This window comes from Fringilla coelebs (genome assembly GCF_963513975.1).
Source record: "Fringilla coelebs genome assembly, chromosome: 21".
NCBI classification, from domain to species: domain Eukaryota; kingdom Metazoa; phylum Chordata; class Aves; order Passeriformes; family Fringillidae; genus Fringilla; species Fringilla coelebs.
The window spans coordinates 11457413-11480939 of record NC_140047.1 but is presented as its reverse complement, the minus strand read 5'-3'; the positions used below and the strand labels follow the sequence as shown (position 1 = coordinate 11480939).

General features: G+C 60.3%; 1 protein-coding gene across 1 annotated transcript; it reads left to right on the top strand.

Moving 5' to 3' along the window:
* Positions 1 to 4306: 4306 nt before the first annotated feature.
* Positions 4307 to 21512, top strand: NR5A1 (nuclear receptor subfamily 5 group A member 1; the record flags this gene model as incomplete). Its single annotated transcript, XM_084219754.1, has 6 exons — positions 4307 to 4408; positions 4795 to 4936; positions 8435 to 9075; positions 15798 to 15917; positions 16424 to 16571; positions 19665 to 21512. 6 exons carry the CDS (start codon positions 4307 to 4309, stop codon positions 19910 to 19912), a joined length of 1401 nt encoding a protein of 466 aa, XP_084075880.1. The 3' UTR covers positions 19913 to 21512.
* Between the last annotated feature and the right edge of the window lie 2015 nt (positions 21513 to 23527).

The following is a 23527-nucleotide window of genomic DNA, read 5'->3' as shown; positions in this document are numbered from 1 at the left end:
GAGCAGGAGATATGCTTTGCTGAGCATCAAGGCTAAGCACCAGCAAGGAGCCAAAGCACGCTGCGGCCCGCCGCGGGTGGTGTGGATCCACGGGCTCCGGCTGCGCCGCGGCCGTGAGGGAAGGAGACGGGACCGGGCAGACTCCAAACCAACAGCGGAGCTTCGGTGACAGATGTGCCAGCGCTTGGGCCCGTCGAGGGCACAGAGCTGTGCTGCTCCCATGGCCAGGACAGCATTGCTCAGGGCAGCAGCTTCGGGGCCCGTCCCCAGCCCTGAACATCCCCTCCCCAGCACGTCCCGTGCTGTGGGAGTCAGACCCACCTCATCCTTCCCTCCCAGGTGCTGTGGCTTCCAAAATGTCGCCTGTCTGTCCTTCCTCCTGTCCCCAGGAACCCCTAAGGCTGTTGGGAGCCGGCTCTACCTGGTGCCTGTGCAGCCACTTCAGCGTGGCCTTCCCAAATCCACCCTGAGAAATCCACCCTGACGCCACGGCCAGGCCGCGCCGGGCCCACACGCTGGCCCTGACCATGGCCGCGCGCCCGCTGCAGGAGCCAGGCCACAGCCTTGGCCAGAGCCCGCGCAGAGGAAAGTGCCCAAGGCCGGCAGGGACGTATTTACCCCCGAAAGCACCTTGCTGCAAAAATAGCAAGTGGCCGGTGTGAGGCCGGGGCTTCCCAGGGGAACAATGCCTGGCAGGAGGAAGCGGCCGCGGCCGGCCCGCGGCTCTGTCCCGCCTCGCGCGGCGCTGAGCCGCGAGCCGCTGTGTGCCGGCCCAGCAGGGACCTTGAACCTGACACAGATTTATTTTCCCTGACATTGGCATCGCATCGGAACATCTGGCATGTGGCTGATAATTGCTGGGGATCAGGGCGGAAGCCACTCCAGGCCTGGCGCTTCTTCCAGAGCTCTGTTTTCATTAGTTTTTCTCCTCTCTTCAGCTGCAAAGCAAGGAAAAAACAAGCAGGGTTGTGCAGCCTGCACTCCCACTCCTCTCCCCTCGGCACCCGGGGCTCACTGCTTCCCTCACTCTGCATGGGAATACTGCGGGGCACCTCTGTCACACTGTGTCGGGGCTGTGCTGATACAGAGGACGAAGTTTTCCCTGAGCCCAGGACTGTGGGTCCTGCTGTTCCACCCTGGTTGCCAGCAGCCACTTGGCCAGAGCAGAGCCGTGGCACAGCCTCTGCTGGGCTGGTGTGGGGCTTGAGGCAGCCGCCCCTTCTCAAGGCTGTTGTCACTGTGGGATGAAGCAGAGAGCAGGACACTGTGCAAACATGTGGGGAGACACCGTGGTGATGGATGGATGGAGCATGGGGCTTGCAGTGAGAGCAGATCCCTGCTCTGGCAGGATGGGTTTCTCATGCAGCCTCTTGCCTCGGCACTGCAGTTCCTGTGTTGCACAGGGCAATTGGAAGCAGAGATCTGCCAGCACAGTGGCTGTGGGTCGAATGGAGCATGGCCGTGAAACGTGGGGAATCACACATGGCAAAAACACAGCCAAGGCGTGGCTGCCTAGGTCCAGGAGGGGCACTGACTTTCGGTGAGTGCTGTTCTGGCAAATGAAGAGCTGCTGGCCACGGGCGCTGTGAGCCCCAGGGACCTGGGAGCGGGGCCCTGAGTGTGAGGAGCCTCCTCCCAGCCTCCCCTGCAGAGGAGACCTCTCAGGGCCGAGGAGGCCGTGGCTGCATCCCCGTGCTGGGCGGGTGAGGTGAGCTCACGTTCCTCCCAGAGGTGTCCTGCCCCGCGCCCTCGCCGCCTCCCTCCTGCCCTTGGCCATAAATCAGGGCGGCCGTGGGTGCTGGGGCACTCTGGTGCCCCCCACCTCCCTGCAGGGTCTCCCTCCCGGGGCACCTTATCTGCTGCAGGGGTTCCACTTATCTTCGCTGTCACTTTCTAATGCTAGTTTATGGGCAGCGTTTTGTAGCTTAATTATGATGTTTTTCAGCATGGTCACGTGGCTCCAGAAGCCAATAAGGCACCGAAGTGGGTCCATCCTGGCTGAGCCTGGCCCCCATGGGGAGGAGATTGGCCGGTGTCCTGCCCGGGGCGGCGTGTGCGCAGCCAGAGCCCCATCACCTTCCCAAGAGACGCAGGTCCCCATAAATCCCCCACCCTGCCGTGGACAGGGCACGGTACCCACAGCCCACGGAGGCTCCTCGGGTCGCAGCTCCTGGCCGGTGGCCGAGCGAGGCTCTCCCACCCGCCGGCCCCACGCGCAGCAGCCGTGCAGCCGCCTCGCGGTGAGTACGTGTCCGTGGGGGGAACCCGGTCCCCATCCCAGCCATCTCCCAGCCACGGCCGCCATTCCCCGCCATGGTGGCAGCCAAGGCCGGAGCTGGGGACGCGGCAGGGCTTGACGAGGAAGCAGGAGTCGTGTGTGGGCCTCCGCTTCCCGTCCCGTCCCCTCGGCAGGCGTGGGGATGGCGGCTCTGCAGATCACGGGCGGCAGAGCGAGGCCTCACCACAGCCTTGGCCCCGTGGCCGAGCTGCTGCTCAGAAGTGACAGATCGGGCTGCTGAGGGGCTCTGGGAGCCCAGCTGGTGGTGCCTGGGGGTCCCTGGTCACCCAAGGGTTGGGAGTTGCCCATTGGAGCACAGGCAGCCTCCACACCCTGGAGTGGGCATGGGAGGCATCTGGGACCCCTTGACTCCTGGGCTTGGCTGAGTCTGTGTCCTGTCCCCATCCCACACTGGCAGGGATCACAGCCTCCAGCCCCGAGTTGCTTTTGTTCCTTGCAGTGTTTGCTCAGTTCTCCCAGCTCAGAGCCCCTCCCGGGCTTCTTTTCCAGGATGGCAGGTCCTGCTCCGTGGCTGCCTGGCAGCTCCCCCAGGAGCTCATGGTGACTGTGGGGGCCCTGGCCGAGGGGCTGTGCCTGTGGTGGAGTGCTCCTTCCCGGCGAGCAGCGGCTGACCCGCACTGCAGAGCGCTCTGCTGCTATTCTTAGCCCGGCTCCATTCCTGGTGGCTCTGGAGTGATGCTCCACTGAGCCCGTTTCCTGCTTGCCGCTCTCCCTGCCAGCGCCGCTTCCTATCCGCTGCACCCGTGGGGAGCTGGTGTGTGGGGTGAGCTGGGTGGGATGAGATCTGTGGGATGAGCCCTCCAAGACAAACCATGCAGGGTCAGCCTGGCAGGATCAGCCATGTGGGGCCATCAGTCATGCCCTTCCTTTGTGGGGCACCGCCAGCAGCTCAGTCCTCAGCTGTGCCGGGCTCCAGGCACCCAGAGTCTTGGGCCCCAGTGCGGCTGTGCTGGCAGCAGGCTCCCACCATGCTGGGAGAGGCTCTGCACCAGCCACGAAGGGTCCCTGACTCAGTGGGTCAGCCCTGCAGGACGGGCTCAGCTCCAGTGCTTGGCTCAGAGCTGGAGCCTCGAGCTCCCCATAGCCAAGTCCCATGTGAGGTGTGTGGCCCGGGGGCATCCTGATAGACAGGACATGCCGGGAGCCGGGGTGCTCCTGTGCAGATCTGCTGCCGTCATGGAACATTGCATCAAGAAACTCTAATTGTGAAGCATGCATTCAATGCCTGCTGTCTGACAGGCAGACCAGGACACCATTGGGTGCTCCTGATGGGGTGGCCAGTGCTAGGTCCAAACTCATCTCCTCAGTGGTGGCCCCAGAGGAGATTTCAGGAGCCGCTGCATGCCCCAGTGTTCCCCATGCAGCTCTCCCTGGGCTGGCAGGGACAGCTGGTGAGGGATGATTTTTTTCTCACAAAGCTGGTGGTCCAGGGCTGTGCACCGAGCAGAGCAGGGTCTTGCCCAGACATGGTGAATTTTGCTCCAGCCCAGAGACTCCTGGTTCTCAGCAGGTCCTGCTGCTCTCAGGCCGGCCCCTCCAGAAAGGCTGGGGGACTTGTTGTTCCCCAGAGATGGTGTGGGGGAGCAAGGAGGGTCTTGCACCCCTTCCCGCAGAGCGGTGCCCCTTGCCTATCCCTGGGGGAGTCCCTGGGGGGATCCCTGATGCTTCCGAGGCCAGGCCGAGCCGCTCCCCAGCCCGGCCGCGGTGTCCCCACTCTCCGGGCCGGCGGGTCCCTCCGCCCCCGCCCCGTCCCTGCCGCCGCGAGCCGCCCGCTCTCCCAGAGGAGGTTCCCCAGCCCCGGGGGGCTGGCCGTGAGCCCGCACCAACATGGAGATGCTCTTCCAGGCGCTATAAAGAGCTCCGGCTCCCGCACCTGCCGCTCGGTCTCCACCGCGCCCACTCCCGGTCCGCACCCAGCGCCGGGGCTGGGGCCGCCGTCCGTCCCCTTCCCCGTCCCATCCCGTCCCGCTGACCGCGGCTCGTCCCGCAGCAGGGCCGCTGGAGGGGATGGACTATTCCTATGATGAGGACCTGGACGAGCTGTGTCCGGTCTGCGGGGACAAGGTCTCCGGGTACCACTACGGGCTGCTCACCTGCGAGAGCTGCAAGGTAGGACCGGCCGGGGCGCGCGGGGTCGGGGCTGCGGAGCCGGAGCCGTGCGGGGCCGGGGAAGCGGGGCCGGGGCTCCCCGTGACCGGCGCCTTGTGGGGCCGGGGCTGTGAGGGGAGCGCTGCACGGGGAAGAGGGGTCCGGGGCTATGTAGGGAGCGGGGAGGGGGCTCTGCAGGGGCCGGCGCAGCGGGACCGGCCGCGGGGCTTCTCTCGCCCGTTTTCGTTAGCGGCGGATTTGCGCCCGGTGGCGGGAGGGGAGCGCGGCCGCGACGGGAGCCCCGAGCACGGCGGGAACCTCTACCGAAGGCGGGTGGCGGGGACGGGGTGCCGGTGCCGGGATGCCGGTGTCGGTGACCACCGCATCGCCGCCGCCCGCCGCCGCAGGGCTTCTTCAAGCGCACGGTGCAGAACAACAAGCACTACACCTGCACCGAGAGCCAGAGCTGCAAGATCGACAAGACCCAGCGCAAGCGCTGCCCCTACTGCCGCTTCCAGAAGTGCCTCACCGTGGGGATGCGTCTGGAAGGTAGGGACGGCACGGCACGGCACGGCGGGGCGGGGGGCGGCGGGGGCCGGGGACTGGGTCGGGACTGTGCAGGGACTGTGCGGTTGCCGGGACCGGTCGCGCTGTCCCCGCCGCCGCCACCTCCCCGGGCCGGTCAGTCCCGCCGCCGCTTCGATTCCGTTTTTCCCTCTCAAGTTACGAAAAAAGTCGTTTTTTCGCGTCGTCTCCTTCTTTTCCTTGTTTCATTTTGTTTGTTTTCCCGGGGTTCCTGCTGCTACGGCTTCAACTTTCCAGGATTTTTTTTTTTGCTGGCAGGAAGGTTGGGAAATAGCAAATAAATTACTGTTTTCCTTAAGCGCATAATTCCAGAAGCCGAGACTTAAGGAAAAACGTTACAAATTATGGGGATCGCAATAAAACTGCCGCAGACCCACCACGAATTATATTTTTCCTCTCGGTGACATTTAGTATAACGGATTTCTGACCCCCGGGGGGCGATTCCAGCCCCACCGCCGCCTCCTCTCTCTGATGTCGGCGCAGAGGATCCCGACATCAGAGTCGGGCCCCGACAGCCCGTGCTGCGGGTTCTGCAATGTTCAGCATCCGGCAACGAAATGTATTTGAGGGGACAGGTCATTGGCACGGGATGGCAGAGCAAAAGCAGAGGCAGAGGAGCCCCCCAACCCCGAGTCAGCCGTCCCCTCCCCACATCTCCCTTGAAATCGTTTGCGTTTTGCGGCGGGTGGGAGTGGGCTGAGCCCTCCCGCCTGACCCTGGCGGGGCTGAGCCCCTCGCCCGCCGGGCTCGCTGCTCGGGATGCAGCGCGGTTAATCGGAAAGTCCTTCGTGTTCTGGCAGGGCGGCCGCTCTCTCCGGGAGCCTGCGAGCAGAAGCGCAGGAGTAAGACACAACATCGAGCTGCAGATTCAGCCCCTGCAAACTCCCGGCGTGGGCTGGCTTCCAAAACAGATCCCAGTTCCACTCTCCTCCCTGGGCTGGGGTTACTGGTGCCCTAAATCCCTCGGTGCATGCTCTGGCTGTTTTGATCGATGTCGCAAGGGGATTTGAGCGCTGGGCAGGGGCTGGAGACCCTACGACAGACAGGCAGGGACAGTGCTTGGGGTGCCTGGGGAAAAAAGGCATGGTCTCAATTTGTCCCTTTCCAGCAGTTTCTGTCGTGTACGTGTGGAGATGCTTTAGTCCCAGAGCTGTCCCAACAGCCTTTTTGTGTGTGTTTTCTTGCTGCTGGCTCCTTAGCAGAGCTGAGCAGACGAGGCAATCACCCAGCCGAGGAAATATTCCATGGAACCGTCTCTTTTGTAGTAAAAAAGAGACCACCTTTTTCAGCTCCAAGTATTTTTGGACAAGGCATCTGAGGTGATGCTTTGGAGGCGAGTCTACAGGTCCACACAACAAGAGCAACACCGATCACCGATTTTGGGAACACAGTGTTGACACAGGCACCCCTCAAAGTGCCTGAAGGGAGGTGGCAGTGGGTCTTGCCAGGAGGAGGAGCATAGCCCTGGCCGAAGGCTGCCCACAGCCCTGGGGACGCTACCCATGGCACCTTCCATGTCTCTGCCCAGGCAAAGAAAGGTGGCCAAGGGGAGACAGAGCCTGGCCAGCAGCCTGCCCCAGCCAGGGCTCTGCACTGGGATGAGAGCCGGCAAGGCAGTGCGAGTGGGAAGGGGGGCTGCAGGGTGCTGGAGACCCCTCCTGCCACCGCCTGCGTGTGTGGCTTGGGGGTCATCTGCAGATGGTTTTGGGGTTGTTTCTGGGGGTGCAGGCGCTTCGTGGGTGGCTCCACTTGAGCCCCCTTGCCTGGAGGTCAGGATGCATCATCTTCCTCTCGGCTGTCAGCTGGGACACAGCAAATGGCAAGTTGTTCCCAATCCCAAGTGTAGCACAAATGGCAGGAAAAGCAGAGCAGGAGGGAATTAGAAGGCCTTTTCTCCCTTTGTGTTCTTGCTGGGAGAGGGGAGGAGGTGTATGCAGTTGCCTCTGGAGGGCTTGTGAGACCAGGCTGTGAGCACCTCTCGCTGTGTGTGGGAGTGCCAGCAGCCCTAGGAGGGTCTCTGCCTGTGCACCCTTGCCCAGGGTTGGGACATGATCCCTGGGCGTCACTGTGGCCGACCTCGAACAGTGGTGGGATAACTTCAAGTGGGTGTGAGATCTGGTTTTTGGTGTGCTCTGAGGTTTGTGGCCAGGGCTACCAGACCTGCCTGTGCCAGCTCGGGCTGCCAGCCTGTCTGCCTTTGTGGGACCCCAGCTGGGGTGTGCGCACGTCTGAGCGTGGCCACCTCCCTCAGATCCGAGCCGGGAGCTGCCCCGGGACAGCTCTCTGCAGCCCAGAGGGGCGTGGGCCGGCTCTCGGGAGCGGGGACGCAGCACCCCTCTCTTCAGAGGCTGCCGCTGGCAGCCCGCTCCCAGTGAGATGCTGTTTTCATGAATAAAGAATGAGGGAGGAAGCCAGGGCGGCTCTCCTGGGAGCGCATTCCTGCTCGTCCTGGAAATGCTGCTGCTCCCGGCCACCCTCCGCCTTTCCAGCCTGCCTTGGGAGCGTTGGGGAGGTGCTCCAGCTCTCCGGGGGGGGGCTGGCTGTGAGCCCCAGGATAAGTAGGCGAAAGAAAGGCAGAGGTAACAGCTGAGAGGCAAAGCAAGACCCGCTGGCTGTCAGCAGGAACACAAGATAGCGGAGGGGTTTTGCCTTTGATGCTCACTGCGGGCTGTTCTCGCCGGCGCACTCCTCCGCTGCCGTCCAGCCCCCCGCTCCTGCCTTCCAACGGTCTGGGGCTCTTCCGAGGAACGCCCGGGCAGCAGCCCCCGGAGCACGGCAGAGCAGTGCAGCAGGACAGGCTCCTTCTGCGGAGAAGCACCTGCTCCCTTGCATGCTGGCAGATCCTTGGGGTTTTGTGGTTTGGTGGGAATGCCTGCTTTGCTGCAGCCGACAGAGGGACTCTGCCAGTGGGATGCTCCAGCAGAGCCCTCGCCAGGGCTGGCACCCCCAGGGCTGGCAGCCTCCTGCCTGAGGCCGGTGGGGTGAAGTGCATCCACTGGACCTGCCAGCCGTGCTGCCCGAAAAAGGGGCAGAGATCTGCTGAGAAGTAGCACATGCAGCCTGGATGGAGGGAACCAGGGTCCTGAGGGGCCGTGGGGTCCCAGGCTCTGCAGAGACAAAGAAATCCCAGGGCTGGTCCAGTGACACAGGTTATTAAAAGTAGAGTGTGAAATCCCCTCCTCTGCTCAGGCTTTAAGGGCTGTCCCCTCAACCCATCGGGAATGAAAGCTGTTTTTTCCCCCAGCTCATTTTGTAGTGAAAGCCCAATGTCTCTTCCTTTCCTGCAATCCCCAGAGGCTCTGAGGGTGACATTGGCTGGGCTGGGAGTGACACAATCTTTCTGGGAAGGTTTCCCCAGTGCTCCCCAAACTCTTTTTGCCACTAAGTCGTGCCCCCCATGGAAGCCCTGGTCTCTCTCTCCATGTGGGTTCACTGCAGCCTCTGCCCTCTCTCTGTCTCCAGCTGTCCGTGCAGACCGGATGCGTGGAGGGAGGAACAAGTTTGGACCCATGTACAAGCGGGACCGTGCCTTAAAGCAGCAGAAGAAAGCTCTGATCCGAGCCAACGGCTTCAAGCTGGAGACCGTGCCTCAGATCATGTCCCCGGCGCAGAGCGACTACAGCCTGTCCTCCACCATCCACAGCATCCACGCCGTGTCCAAGACCCTGCCGCCCAACCCGGCTGCCCTGACGCCCGTGGACTACGAGCGCAGCCCCTACGGGACGCCGTCCCTGGGCATGGCCGTGCCCGGCCACGCGCCGCTGCCCGGCTACCACTACCCCTCCTTCCCCAACCGCACCATCAAGTCCGAGTACCCCGACCACTACACAAACGCCCACGAGGCTGTGCCTGCCTACATGTACCCAGAGACCTACCCCAGCAGCTCCCCCCCCGACATCCCCGAGGTCATCCTGAAGCTGCTGCAGCTGGAGCCCGACGAGGCCCAGGTGAAGGCACGGATACTGTCCTGCCTGCAGCAGGAGCAGGGCAAAGGCCGGCACGAGAAGCTCAGCACCTTTGGCCTCATGTGCAAGATGGCTGACCAGACCCTCTTCTCCATCGTGGAGTGGGCACGGAGCTGCATCTTCTTCAAGGAGCTGGAGGTAGGACCTGTCAGTGGGATGGGCGCTGCCCCGGGGGGGATGATGGGGGACAGGCAGGAATGGGGCTGTTGTGATGGGATGGGATGTGGCTGTGGGCGGGATTGAGGGTAAAATGTTGTGGGGACAGGGAAACACCCGTGGGCACAGGCCTGGGGCCATCACTGCAGATCTGTTGACACGTGCCAGTCCTGCTCCCAGCTCCCTGCAAGGCTGGAGATGCCCTGCAGGGCTGCTCGGGCTGCGGTGCCGGAGCGATTCCCACTGTGTGTGGGGCTAATGATTTCAGATTCATCACGGCGGGGGCAGCTGTTGAGGCAATCACAGGCAGAGTGACTGTGGTGTCAAGCTCAAGACATAATTGAAAAATGTAATGTTGAGGAATTATAGTTGAGACAATTCTCTCCCCTGCGTTTAGGAGGAAAATCAATGTGGTCAGGTGGGTGCTATTAGCACCAGGCAGCAGGGGCAGCCCAAGCCTGCTCCAGAGCTGCGTCTGCTGCCAGCAGCCCACGAGTGTGCCCGCTGGGGGACATGGAGCTGACTTTCATCCTGCCAAGACACCCCCTTTAGCAAATGTCCCTGAATATTTACTGTGGCTGGGGGGCGGGGGGGGGGAATGTTGGTTAGTAGGGCTGGAGCAGCTTCTGCCATCCTGCACACCTTTCAGAAATTTTCCATTCATGTTCTTAACTGACCTAAGATCCCAAACTGGTGCAAAAATAGGAGAGAACATTTTGCAACATGGCCAAAACCCAGAGAGCAACATCCTGGGGCAGCTGTGATGGGACTCAGGTGCTTTCTTGTGTTTCCAGCATGAGATTGTGCTGCCTGGCTCTGGCCAAAATCGTCTTCTTCCAGTGGGACTATGGCATAGGACAGGACCAGGTTCTTCCCTGTGCCAGGGGTGCCATGGGGCTGAGTGTGGCCAAGCCTCGTGGCTCAAAATAGCCCCCATCGTTCAGAACAGTGTCAGGAAATGGCATTGTGGGGGTGGGTTGGGCTTGTTTCAATCATATCAGTGTCCAGCCTGGATTTTGGCAACAGGGTGGTTGTTGTTTTGCAGGAGATATTGTAAACAGTGTAAGTTCAGTTCCCAGCTGTATAGCTGTGTAGCCTTGTAACTCCATTGTCAGCGTGATTGTGCCACCAAAATAGGCTGTTCCTGTGTGAATCTTTGTTGGCGAGCGCTCCTCCTGCTGTGGGACTCTGGGGGGGATGGCAGTGCCACAGGCCTCACCTGGGCAGAGCTACCAGCGTCCTGCTGGGAGCAGAGCAGGTTCCATGCCATGCTCAGGACAGGGGGTTTGGTGCTCAGTGGGTGCTCACATCCATCACTGCCATCCTGGGGGCTCAAGTTTTTGCCTTATCCACATGGTGATTGTGGGGCACATTCCCAGCATTTCCCACCCTGGCTCCAGTGGCAGAGGGAGAATGAGGCATGGCCATCCGTGGCTCCCTCCTGCGCACAGAGCCCCGGGCAGCTCTGAGCCCAGCACAGAGCGAGGGTGCCCGGTATCCTCGGTGCCCCCACCTGGGGCTGCCCCTGCCCACACCACGTGGCTCATCCTCCCTGGCCAGGGCGGAGGCTTTTCCTCAGGCATGGGAGAGCAGCCAGTGGGAAGAAGGAACAGGTCTGAGAACTTGAATCCCCATTCCTGCTCCTGCCTGGCACATAAAAGCCAGCAGCCGCTGGGGCGGTAAATGAACTCCTGCTAGCGCAGGGTTTATAGCTCTGCCCTAAAGCCAGCATGGAGGAACATCAAAATCTCCGGGATCGATGGCACGGGCAGTCCCTGCTGGGGGCTCAGGGCTCCTCAGGGCAGGGCTGCAGCAGCCCTCTCCATCCCCAGGGAAGGTCTGTGTGAAGGTGACGGTCCCCAGCCCCAGCAGGGAAGGGCTGTTGGCTGAGGCCAGAGCAGGGATCCAGGCTGGAAAGGCACTGTGCTGGGACGCCACTCCAGGGCATCGTGCCAGGCTGGCACTAAATGGGAGGAGGTGCAGGCAGGTGAGAAGGGGGGTGTGGGCAGATTGCCCCATCATGGATTGCCCTGCCTGAGCTTGCCCAGCACTGCCGTTCTCCTTCCCACAGGGCTGTTAGCAGAGACCTGTCTCCTCCCCGGGGCCTCACAGGGAGCCTGGAGAGGAAGGAGCAAATCTTCAGGGGCACGGAGAGCTGCTAGGTCACGCCTGGTTAGGACAAGCCTTTGGTGCCTGCCCAGGGAGAGTGGGAGCAGTTTCCCCTGGAGCTGGTCAGTCTAGTTCCCATTCCCATTCCCACCCTAGCAATCTGCTGAGGGCCAGAATGGGTGCTTTGCTGCCTCCACACTCCTGGCATGGTGGCTGGGCTGGGCAACATCGGGGAGAGCCCCCCTGGCTCCACCGCTGAGCCCGGGGAAGGAGGGGGGCCACGGGCTAATGGCCTCTTGACATCGGCTCACACGCCACGTCCGCCCGCAGGCGCGGGGCAGTCAGATTGAAAACAGATTTAACTTCCCAGATATATCGTTTCATTTAAGGGCCAGTAATTCTGTCAGTCTGCCACTGACAAACGAGGGTCCCCATGCCAATCCGCCGGGAGACTGATGTCGCGGCGCTCATCCCGTGTCACCAGGAGGAGAATTACGGACTGCGCTGGCCTTCGGAGGCAAGACTAATAACGCTGCTGGGCAGAGGGGGATTTGGGGGCCCGCTTGTTTATCGAGGGCCAGCCAGGCAGCCGCGGCGCGAGGCCGCGCGGGTGGAGGGGGAAGAGGTCAGCGCTGACGCCCATAAATACGAACTTTAACTGAGTCTAGATGAGATGTGTCAGGACTGAGGGAAGATTTGCAGCATCTTTTCAGGAAGAAAAATATAGGCCGGGGGTGAAATATATTTTGTTGGGTTGTGAGTCTCAGGCAACTTTGTCCTTTCAGATGTAATTTTTTTATATGTATATGGAGAGACAGACTGAGGGATGTGCACGCACGCAGGCGCTTTTGCACACTCACATTGTGTCTGGTTTTGGTGAGGTTTATACACACGTGTCTTGCACAGCCTGGTTTATATAGGTGTCACTGCCATACCTACATATCAATATCGTGAACACAGGGTTGCAGTGACCTTTAGATTGGGATGAGCAGCCAGGAATGTTAAACAAATTGCCACGGTTTCAGCCCGAAGGCCAGGCTGGGCTGGGCTGGGTGTGCAGTGGGTCCCTGCAGTGCTGGAGGGGCACAGAACAGCTGCAGGATGGTGGGATGGTGCCGACCCCTTCCTCAGCCCTTTTGTGGGGCAAACCACCCTCCATCCACAGGCAAGCTCCAAGGATGGGGGGCATGCTGAAGGCAGTCCTGTTCCCACAGACCCAGGGGTCTCTGAGGTCACTGGGTCTCTCTGCTGGGCTGCCGTCCCTCAGCTGTGCTCAGAGATCCCAGAGCCACGACAAAGCCTATTTGCAGTCAATTGCTCTTCTGCCTTTAACATGTGGGTCATCTTGACCCCATCTCCTGGCCAATGGCCAGAGCGTTTTTGGCAGATTTAAAATCTCCTTCTGTGGTGGATGCTGCAGCAATGTTTAGCATCCCATGCACTGGGGGAAATGTGACACTGCCCTGCCTACAGAGCCGTGGTGCCCATAGAGCCAGGGCTGCAGCAGCCTGAGAGCCAGGAGGGAGATGGGATCCTGGCCTAGCCACACTAGTGTTGATGGGTATTTGTTTTAAGATCACATCGTGGTGGTATCTGGGCAGGGCAATGGGGACCTGCACTGACCATTAACATCTTGGACGTGGGTGGGTTTTCCATTGTGGGTGGCTGGTGGACACCAATCCACTTTCACACTTCTCAGTAGCCGAGGTGATGGGTCCTGCTGGCACTCAGCAATTGCTGGGGCTGTTCAGGGTGCTGATATATGCCATGCACCTGCCAGAGGGCTGTGGGGCAAATACTGCACCTGAGATCTGGGAGGAAGCCTGGAGGGCATCTGTGTGGTGGGGACAGGTCGGGGGTATCCGAGTGCTGCTTGGGGCTGTGGCTGGGGATGGATGTCCTGGCACCAGCTCAGGGCTTCCTGCCAAAGAAGGGCTGCTGGTGGGTCACTCTCCTTCCCAAAGCCATGGTACCTGGGGTGGGGCTGCCCTGAAACAGCCGGCAGGGAGCTATGAGCACTGCAGGGCTTCCCTGTCCCTGCATGGCCTGGGCACATTCTGGGAGCCCCAACACTTGCAGGGTCTCCCTCACCTTGTACCTATGAACCCACAGGGAAGGCTGTAAAGGATTTAAAACTTCACCCACATGCAGGTCCTGCATTCCCGTTCCTGGGCAGCACCATCCCTGCCTCTGCATGCCCTGCCTCCCCTCCAGCACCATCCCAGCACCTTTCCCACAGAGAACTGCATTTTCTGTGGGTTGCAGCCCATCAGGGATTGCTCTTCCAGGGTGGGGAGAGTTTCACCACGTGTTTTGTGAATGGGTTAAATGCTCGCTTCAAAAAAAGATGTCTCAAAGACAGCTTGCATCAGGCCTTTGATAAAGCACTCTGAGGAAAAGCCTTGACATTAAAAGAGGAAAATCCTTTGCTTAACTTTTAACGGGAGCGTGTGTGCTGCCGCCTCACTGGGAGGATTGATTGCCTCTGAGTGCCCTCCATTAGCAGCCCCTGCTCCTTCAGGCCAGGCCAGGGTGGGGTGCACCTGGTGACCCCCAGCCCGAGCCCCATGCAGCAGAGCCTCAGTGCCAGAGCGGGGCCACGGGGGCAGCCTGCTGCCACCCAGCCTGGGCATGGGCACACCCTGCTTGGTGCTGGGGACAACTCCACGGACCCCAGCCAGCTCTGACTGGCCGTGGAGCCCCCAGCCCACCCCATCATGTCCCCAGGCACATTCCCCCATGCCATGGCCATGTGGCTCTGGTGCACTGCAACAGCACCGTGGCACGTCAGAGCGTGCTGGCAAAGGAGCAGCCTTGCAGCAGCCATGAAGTGTGAAATGTGCTGCTGAGGGTCTTCAGGCTTCAGCCAAACACCCCTCAGTGTTTGGGAGAATCTGATTAGTGATTTTTAAAGGAAGAAAATAAGATTTCAAAATTGTTGAAGTGTTTTCTTTGGGAAAGCTAACTTTTGAAAATGGTTTTCAAGGCAAAACCTTCTGTCTGTCTCCTCTGGAGCTCATCCCACTCAGGAATGAGGCACAGGAAAGAACTTCCAAAACAACGCCCTGACTGAGCCAGAGCGGAGGCGCTCAGCACCGGCCGGGACTGAGCAGCTGGGCTGGCCCCAGCTCCCTGCTCGGGCTGGCCCCAGCTCCCTGCTCGGGCTGGCCCCAGCTCCCTGCTCGGGCTGGCCACAGCTCCCTGCTCGGGCTGGCCACAGCTCCCTGCTCGGGCTGGCCCCAGCTCCCTGCTTGGGCTGGCCACTGCCACAGCCAGCCACTCACCTTCTGGCAGGGGGCACCAGGGGTTGCAGAAAGTCTCCATTTTGGTTTAGCGCACAATGAGCTAGTGCCACAGCCCTGTCACAGTGCCCACGGCCCCACAGGTGGGCAGGAGGGGTGCCACAGCCCAGCCACCATCACTGCCTTCCCACTCCCAGCTGACCACCCACCACCCTCGAGAGACAAATCCCGTCGGCTTGCGGGGAGCGCCGGCTCTGAGACCATAAAGCTCTTTCTCATCTGGCTTCTATTCCTTTTGCAATCTCCCAGTGCGGGTTTATTGCAGCCTCTTCAGCAGAACGAGAGCATTATCCAGCCCTGTGATGCTGCATCTGTCTTCCCTCTATTAACAGGGGAGCACAATGGCCCTGCAGAGCTCAGCTGCTGGCACTGGATTTGCTCCTCAGGGCGGTGGTGGAGGCAGCACTGTAATCCCAACCCTTTCCCTACACTGGCCCTCAGCAGAGGGGAGCTCAGGCAGGGCAGGAGCTCAGCTATTTGTGGGAAGGAGTTGGGGTTCAGTGGAGACCAGTGCTGAGGGGATGAAGCTGGTGACCTGTGGTGGTTTTTGGCAGGACAGTGAGGAAGGCAGCGTGCCCTGCATCCTGCCACAGCTCCAGGGGCTTTTCGTTCTTCCAAATGCAGCTGCTGGCTCTGGCAGCTCATCCCACCAGTCAGTGCTGCTGCCTGCAGTCCCGGTGCCCTGAGAGACCTTTGGGGACCCTTCCAGGCAGTGTCCCGGCTCCAGCCCCTCTCATGTCCCGTGTGTTTCTCTGGGCACACGGAGTGGCACATGTGCACCAGCGCACGTGGTCACAAGTGCGTGTGTTGGTGCGTGGGCAGGGCCAGGCTGGCAGCTGCAGGGCACAGCGATGTCCCGCGCCCGGCGGCTCCCCCACGGCCCTGCTGCCCCCCCAGCCTGCCATCCTGGCCAGGACTCAGGATGGGCACTGCCTTCTTTCGTTTTAAAGTATCCAGAGGGGCTGTCTGGACACACAGGCCCTTTGTGCAGCCACCGCGTGTCCCTCCCGCAGTCATTTTGTTAAAATTTGTGTGCAGTTTGAGGAGGTTGTGCCTGCTGGGGGAAGACCCGTGCTGATAAGAGCCAGCAAGCGCCACTGAAACATGTTGAGCTGCTTTGAAGCCAGCTCTGTAAAGCCACCTGCCTGGGGTCCCCCTTTCTGGGTGCAGCTCCAGCTCTCTATGCTCCTCCCAGGGGATGCCCCCTCCCATGGGATGCCTGCCAGGCACAGGGTGGGTGCTGTGCGCTGCAGCACGGTGGGTGTCAGCCGTGCTGCTCCCGCTCTCTTTCAGGTGGGTGACCAGATGAAGCTGCTGCAGAACTGCTGGAGTGAGCTGCTGGTGTTTGACCACATCTACCGGCAGCTGCAGCACGGCAAGGAGCACAGTGTGCTGCTGGTCACTGGCCAGGAGGTGAGAAATGGCCTCTGGGACTGTGGTGGTGCAGTGGAGGGGCAGTGGGGACAGGCAGGGGCGGCTGGGGGAACAGAGTGACTTCTTTCTTTTGTCCCAGTGTGGCCAACTCAGCATAGGGCAGGCAGGTGGTGTTACACTTGGGTCACCTTGTGCAGAAGGTCCCATCCTGTCCCATCCTGCCACACAGCTCCTGGTTCTCGAGAATAATGTTTCTTAAGGAGAGACCAACAGCCCCACCTGTATTGTCAGCTGTGGGATGGGAGGAGGGGCCCCTTCCCTTCCTGGAGGTGGCTTTTGGAGATGTGGTTCCTACAATTCCAGCATCCTGTGAGGGCCCCCGTTTTAAATGGTGTTCCCATTTCACCCATCAGTCTTTTTCTTGACACTCCTAATTCTCAGTCAGTGCTCAGGGCTGGACCCAGCTTCTGGCCCAGGTGAGGTGCCCTGCAGTAGGTTGTGGGGGGACTGGGGCTGCCAAAGCTGATGCCAACCCCTCCTCGCAGGTGGACATGTCGGCCATCGCGGCCCAGGCCGGCTCCATCCTGAACACGCTGGTGCTGCGGGCACAGGAGCTCGTCCTGCATTTGCACTCGCTCCAGGTGGACCGGCACGAATTCGTCTGCCTCAAGTTCCTCATCCTCTTCAGCCTCGGTGAGTGCAGCTGGGGGGGCACTGGGGCGGGGGGCAGCGCTCCGGGGTCACGGCCGTGCTGCTGCGTGCGGAGCTTGGGGCGGGGGCACGCACGGCCCGGGGTCCGGCCGTGCCACAAAGGATCTTTTAAAGAGGAGCCGGGAGCGAGAGCTGGCACCTGCCTGTGCCCCTCTCTTTCCCGGGACCCAAAACATCTCCCGTTGCGGACCCGGGCTCTGCTCCAGCTGCAGGGGACGTTGTCACCCCGCTGGCCGAGCGGATCCTGTTTTGGTCGCTCGCCCATCGCAGCGGGCAGGGAAACAAGCGCTGATACGGCTGCGGAAAACAGGCGTGTTGACAGAGACGCCCGGGCCGGGCCGGCCCTATCAGCCGGGATTTGCGTCAGAGAGCCCGTGCAGAGCCGCTGGGCTCGGCTCCGCGCTCTGATTAGGCTCAGCTTGGAGCCTGCGGTCGGGCACAGCCGGCGCGTTCACACCTCCCACCTCACCCAGACTAAATAACTCCGGAGCGGTGCGCGCTGCTGGCAGAGCCCGGAACGAGCCGGGGGTGGCAGAGCCCGCTCCTGCCCCTGGGATCCCCGTGTTAGCCGAGCGCTGGTGCTGGCATGGTGAGCTTGGTGGGCATGGTGCGCGTGGGGACCCCAGCGCCGTCCGTGGCAGACCTGTCCCCATCCCTGTCCCCATCCCTGTCCCCGTGCCCGCCCTGTCCCTGTTCCAGTGCCTTGGCTCTGTGCTTGCACTCCTGCACCCGCGGGGTCCCGTCCTGGGACCGGAGGTGGGAGCTGCGCCGCTATCCCGTCCTGCGCCTCCTCCCTGCGGCTTCTCCTCCCTCGGCTTTTCTTTCCTCTGGAGCTGTTTAGAAACCCAGAGAGGCGAAAGACGATAATTCGCTGCTCAAGCAGTGATAAGGTGTGGCACAAACAGTGCCCAGGCTGGGAAATGAACGAGCCGGGGGGAGCTCGTACCCCGAGCCAGGACCTTCCCCGGCTGCCGCCCCGCGGGCTCAGCACCAGCAGGGCCGGGTCCCTCCGTGCTGCCCCGGTCCCCCTGCGCCCCTGGCACGGCACAGCACAGCGAGCAGGAGCAGTGTCCCCCGCGATGGCTTCCCCAGAGCAGCGGCTTTCAGGGAGGGCGCGGAATGCAATAGCCGTGTTTTCCCATACATCATTTTGCCCCAAATGCAACTTTTTCTCTCCATATTGCAGAGCTCACTTGGAGTAATTTGCCCTTCGTAGGCTCAGCTGTAGAGGACGGGATTGTGTATTATGTGCAGGATGTAATTGCCTTTAACAAGAGAATTTCCACATTTACCACTCTGCCACAGCACAGTCAAAGCCAAGCCCTGTTCACAAGAGCTGCCATTTGAGTTCTAAATAGATTTCTCTCCTGAGCAGGTAAAGAGATTTAATTAAAATTAGGGCTTCTCAAAATAGCAATATTTATGAGGACGGCACAGGTTAGCTTTGTTCTACAGAAGGGCTTAATAGAGCCTTAATGGATTGACCTATCATTCGATTTCATGACTTACATTCATGAAGCAGCTACTCTTGGGGAGGGGAGGAAGAGAGGCTTTTATAGCCCACATTCCCTTAAGCGTTTGCAATTTATCAGCAGCTTCTCCCAAACAAAAGGAGCTGTGAATAGGAAGAACACTTGAGGGCATAGAAATAATCCCAGGCATATCTGTATGTGTGATGGGAGGCTTTGTCACAGGACAGTCTTTGCAACTGCTGCAGTGTCTCTAAATGAAGTGAGTCAATGTTATTTGGACAACATTCTTTATTCCTTGCAGGAATGAAAAGATTATTCAAATATTCAATTAAACAGTGAATAGGGTCTTTCAGAGAACCAGGTGAGTTCATCGAGTAGAACTAGCTATTGTTGAGCCAACTCAGGGGATAGATTTGACATTTATCAATATAACTTCTTTTTTTTAATGACATGCACAATAACCTTATGCAGATAAAGAGATTTCATAACAACAATCCGGGTAGCAGGAGACAATAGGAGCAAATGTGCTGTCAGAGTGAAAAGGGAAGGGCGATCTGATCCACTGCATATTGGCACAACCTGTGCCCTTTGTGCCTGCCCCCGCAGTGCCCGTGGCCGTGGGCATGGCCGGGGGCTGGGGCTCCCCGGGGGCTCACGGTCCCCCGGCTGCGCTGTGCCTCCCCTCCCTGCGGCTCCGCAGTCCCCCGGCCACACCTCTGCTCCCTGCTCTGACCCTCGGCTGCGCTGCAGCAGCCTTGGGTGCCACGACCCCTTCAAGGGACCCCAAACTCCCAGCTGCTTGGCCAGCCCCTGAGCCAGCGAGTGGGAGTTTGGCACATCAGGGTCTGTGTGCAGCACACCCAGAGGGGCTGTGACCGAGGCAGTGCTCCCAAGTACCCCGTCCTGCACAGTGAATCCACTAAGTCCACTTGTTCTGGATGGACTGTGCCAGGGTTCATGAGGTCTCTGCTGGGCAGGTGTGTGGGACTATGGCTGTGTGCAGCTGCAGGTGGTGATGGGGCAGTGCCCAGCACTGCTTCCTAAAGCCACCAAAATCTGTGTGCAGGGATGACTGATCCTGCCTGCACCTCGGTGCTGCTGCCTGCTGAGCTGTCACTGTCCTGCTGGCACCAGAGCTGGCAGCAGGATTATGGGAAGCTGCTGTGGCCCTGGAGAAGCGTGGAGGATTAGGGTTTCCAGGCTGGTGAGCCTGGTTGCCACATTGGAAAGACCAGGTTTATCAGGGAATTAATTCAGTCGCTTCCTCGACCTTCAGGAATTAAAGAGGGCTGGCAGCAGTGACTCCCAATGTGTTGGCACAGCTGGCAGCACCTTCTGTGCAGCTTCCTGAGCAGTGGGGGCAGGAAGACACCAGTCCTACTGCCAAGGGGTTTGGAATCCGTCTTCAGCATGAGGGAAGACCTGGGCAGTAGGGTAGGGGATGGCGAGCCCATGGCTGGGCAGGGATGGCGTGTGGGACCCCTCCTGCACCGTGTTTTCATGCAGGAGTGTGGGTCCCTCCTGGCTCACCCAGCACAGTGTGGCACAGAGGGGGCAGACCCGTGAGTTTGGCCCCATTTCATGCCCATCCTCCCCCCTGCAGACGTGAAGTACCTGGAGAACCACACGCTGGCCAAGGATGCTCAGGAGAAGGCCAACGCGGCGCTGCTGGAGTACACGGTGTGCCACTACCCCCACTCCACGGACAAGTTCCGCCAGCTGCTGCTCTGGCTGGCCGAGGTGCGGGCGCTGAGCCTGCAGGCCGAGGAGTACCTGTACCACAAGCACCTCAGCGGGGAGGTGCCCTGCAACAACCTCCTCATCGAGATGCTGCACGCCAAGCGGACTTGAGCGGCCACCGGGAGGACCCGGCAGCACCCCAGTGCCTCCAGCAGGGGCAGGACCGGTGCCCGGGGCTGGCAGGCGCCTCCCACCCTGCCTTCCTCAGCGATGCTATTTAACCTCTGCTATTGCAAATGCCCCAGAAGGTTTCGTACGCAGCAAGGACAGTTGAGGCTGCAGGGCCGTGGCTTGGCACTGCCCCGTTGGCAGTGCTGACCTCCAGCTCCACTGCACACCTGGTGCCCAAACCCGTCGCTTGCCAACCCGGCTCAGCAGCACCAAGGAAGGGGAAAGCCTGTCCTGGTTTTTCTCCTATTTCTGCTCCTCCTGCTGCCCCCAGCAGCTGTTTCTTGACTGATGCCATCCCTCCCCGACCCTGCCCATGTCTCAGGGCCCCTCGTGCACACAGGGCAGGAGAGAGGGGAGGTGAAACCCCTCCAGGCTGTGATTTTACAGCGGCTGAGGTGTCTCCAGGCGCCAGGGAACACACAGAGGTGCTGGATTTCTGCAGGAAATCCACACAGAGTGCAGGGGCTGCGCTGGAGATGTCGGCCCCATGCAGCAGTGCCAGGACCCCAAGGTGCAGATGCCAGGTCCCAATCACTGCCAGCTCTGTCCTGAAGCTGCCCTGGCCAAGACAGGGCAGGCAGGGCTGGGCGGTGCTGAATCCTCAGCTGAGGTGTGCTTTCCTAGCGCCTGCTGGTGCTGGAGGCAGGAGCTCTGTGCCAGCCACAGTGCCCAGAGCTGCCCACGGGCAGCACAGCTCAGTCCTGCCCACAGCTATGGTGGCAGAGCAGCCAGGCTGGAGGGAGGTGCAAGCTCCAGCATGTGCTCAGGATCTTGGGGAAACTTGGGGAGCTCTGCAGTGCCCCCCTGCACTTATCTGCTGAGTGAGTGGGTAAGGAGGAATAAGGACTGACCTGCACTTCATGCTGGGCCTCCTGGGCCCCTCCTTTGCTCTGCCATGTCCCCAGGGGACAGCAAATGCTGTGCCAAAGCCACAGGCAAAGAGCTCTCTGTTCCTCCCCCATCATGGGATTGGGGCTCACAGACAGGACTGGGGGCACTGGGGGTCTCAACCCCCCCAAACTGGGCTGTGCTGGACTCTCACTGTTGCTTTCTCTCGGTCTCAGCTGTGCTCTCTCTCCTCTGCCCCACCACTGGGGCTGGCACAGCCCCTGCCCCACAGACCCCCAGCCCTGGGGGTCCTGCAGCATGGCTGGGGCTGTTCAGGGCTGTTCCCAGGGCAGGCCTGTCCTGGTGCCCAGGGGCCACTGCGGCTCTGCAGAGCCGGTGCCTTGAGGAGCCACAGGGGCTGCGCCCGGAGCCGTTTGTGAAGCTTGTTAGACACACAAGAAAGAGCATGTTTGTCTCTGCTTTAACACATTTGTGCATTTTCCTCCTGAAGTCTGTGGTTTGGTTTCACCTTCTTCTTTTTGTGAACTTAACTGGAGAAAATGTTTTGGGAGGTAAAAGACATTTTATTTTCAGAAAATGAAAAGTGTCCTTAAGTGTCTCTCTCTGTCTCTTACATCCTTTCCTCCCTCTCATCCCTGCCCTTCCCCACTCCTCCCCCTTCCTTCCCAGGCAGAAGGTTACCAAATTTCTTGTCAGGAGCAAACCACTGTAATAAATTTTGCAGTTCATTTAAAATGGCAAACTTTGTATTTTTTGGCTGTCTTTCTAACCCTTGTGGTTGGTGCTTGGCATGGGGAGGGCTGGGTGTTTCTGGGTGCACTCCTGGGGTGTCACCTGCCTTTGTGGGACCGGGACAGCGTGGCTGTGGCAGGGGGCTGCTGCTGCCTTTGCTTCTGGGCATTGGGAACCCCAGATTGGTTCAAAGTACTGCTTGGAATTGCCACAGTGACTCCTAAAGTGTTTTGCAAGCGAGTGCAGGAACAGCAACATTTCTGGGCAATTAGTGGGCAGTGCCCTGGTCCTTGCACCATGGCCAAACCCCCATCTCTGGGCTCAGCCACACAGAGCTGGACACGAGCCCCTTCCCTTGGACACACTGCAACAAGGAGAGGAGGTTGTCTTTAAAATCAGCATTTACTGTTGTCATAATCAGCAAAACCCACCGCGTTTTCTGTGTTCTAAACACTACAGAGGTAATAGGAGAAGAGGGAAGGAAAGCAGCACCCAGCTGGAGAGGGGCCAGGCCAGCCGGGCAGGAACCCAAGCAGGAGCAGGGAGAGGATTTTTGTCCTAAGCAGCAGAAGATGCTATTGATGTCAGCTGGTTCAGAAAAAGCTCAAAGCCAGCTGCTGGCTTCCCTGGTGCACGTGCTTCATACCCAGCCCGTCCCAGCCCTGCCCCAGCTCAGGGTGCTCCCATCCCCACTGCCACAGGAGCGTGGGCACTGCCTGGGCACGGCTGCCCTGGGCAAAGCTGGGCTTGTCCCCATCCCACTGTTCCAGCTCCCCCAGGCAGCAGCAACGAGAGCCACAACCCTGCAGCGCCAGTGCTGCCAGCAGGGACGGGGACAGCAGTGGCGGCGCTGCCCAGGCCAGCCCTGGCTGCCCTGCCGGAGGCTGCAGGAGCCGTGGGCACCCCAGAACACAAGTACCCACCCGGGGGAGGAGCAGGGCAGTCGTCAGCAGCAGACAAAGCCTCGTGAGACCCCACACTGCCCCTGCCTTGGTTTGGCACGTGGTGCTGGGAAGGAGTGCAGGGTGGCAGCTCTGCCCAGGCTGGAAGCTCTCCAAGGGAAGCCAGCTCCTCCAACCTGCCATCCTTACTGCTGGAGGACCTTCTGCATTGCAGGCTCATCACCCAGAAACTTCTCAGAAACCTAAAGCAAAAGAGAGAAGGTCTCAGCTCTGCTGGCAGCAGGGGAGGCAGGGGTCCCTGCCAGGGCCAGGGGGAGAAGAGGAGGGACCCCACAGCACAAACCTGCCACAGGACAGAGCTGTGGGTGCAGCTGGCACGGGCTGGCACAGCCTGCCCTGCCTGCCAGTGGTACAGCACTGCCACCCCAGAGACCCCCTGTCCCTTTGGGGGTCTCTGAAACATGGTCCTTGTCACAGGGAGCCAAAGCAGTCTCCATGCACAGGGCCACGGCTGTAGGCAAACCTCTTCTCCCATGGAACAGTGAGCTTTAAATGGCACTGAAGGAAAACAGCAGCTCTGCCATGGCAGGAAGCAGCAGTGCCCCATGGGCTGCATCTCCTGCACAGGGTACCCAGGGGACTCCCCAGGAAGGGCCGTGGCACCAGTGCTGATCCCAGCACCGTCAGCCCAGCAGGGCTGGCACGGACGGGTCTGCATTCCTCCCCATGACGCTCAGGTGCTTTTCTGGCTTTGAATCCCAAAGACTCACAGATTCCTTATTATTTCAAACCAAGCTTATGGAACACAATATGGTGAGAGTTGCAGAATTACTCAGTATTGATCAGTGGAAGGCTGGGCTGTGCAGACAAGATCCATGTTGCTATGTGTGGCTTAGCAACATATAAATGTATTCAAACAGAATAATGAAATTATCGTGGGGAAACAAAGCAGCCATCACTTGAGGAGATGGAGGATGTGGAGGCCTCTTGGAGCCCTTGTTTGTCAAGACAAGGAAGATGGGACTTATTGTTTGTGCAAATATGTGAACCGCCCCAGCCATGCCCTGCTCAC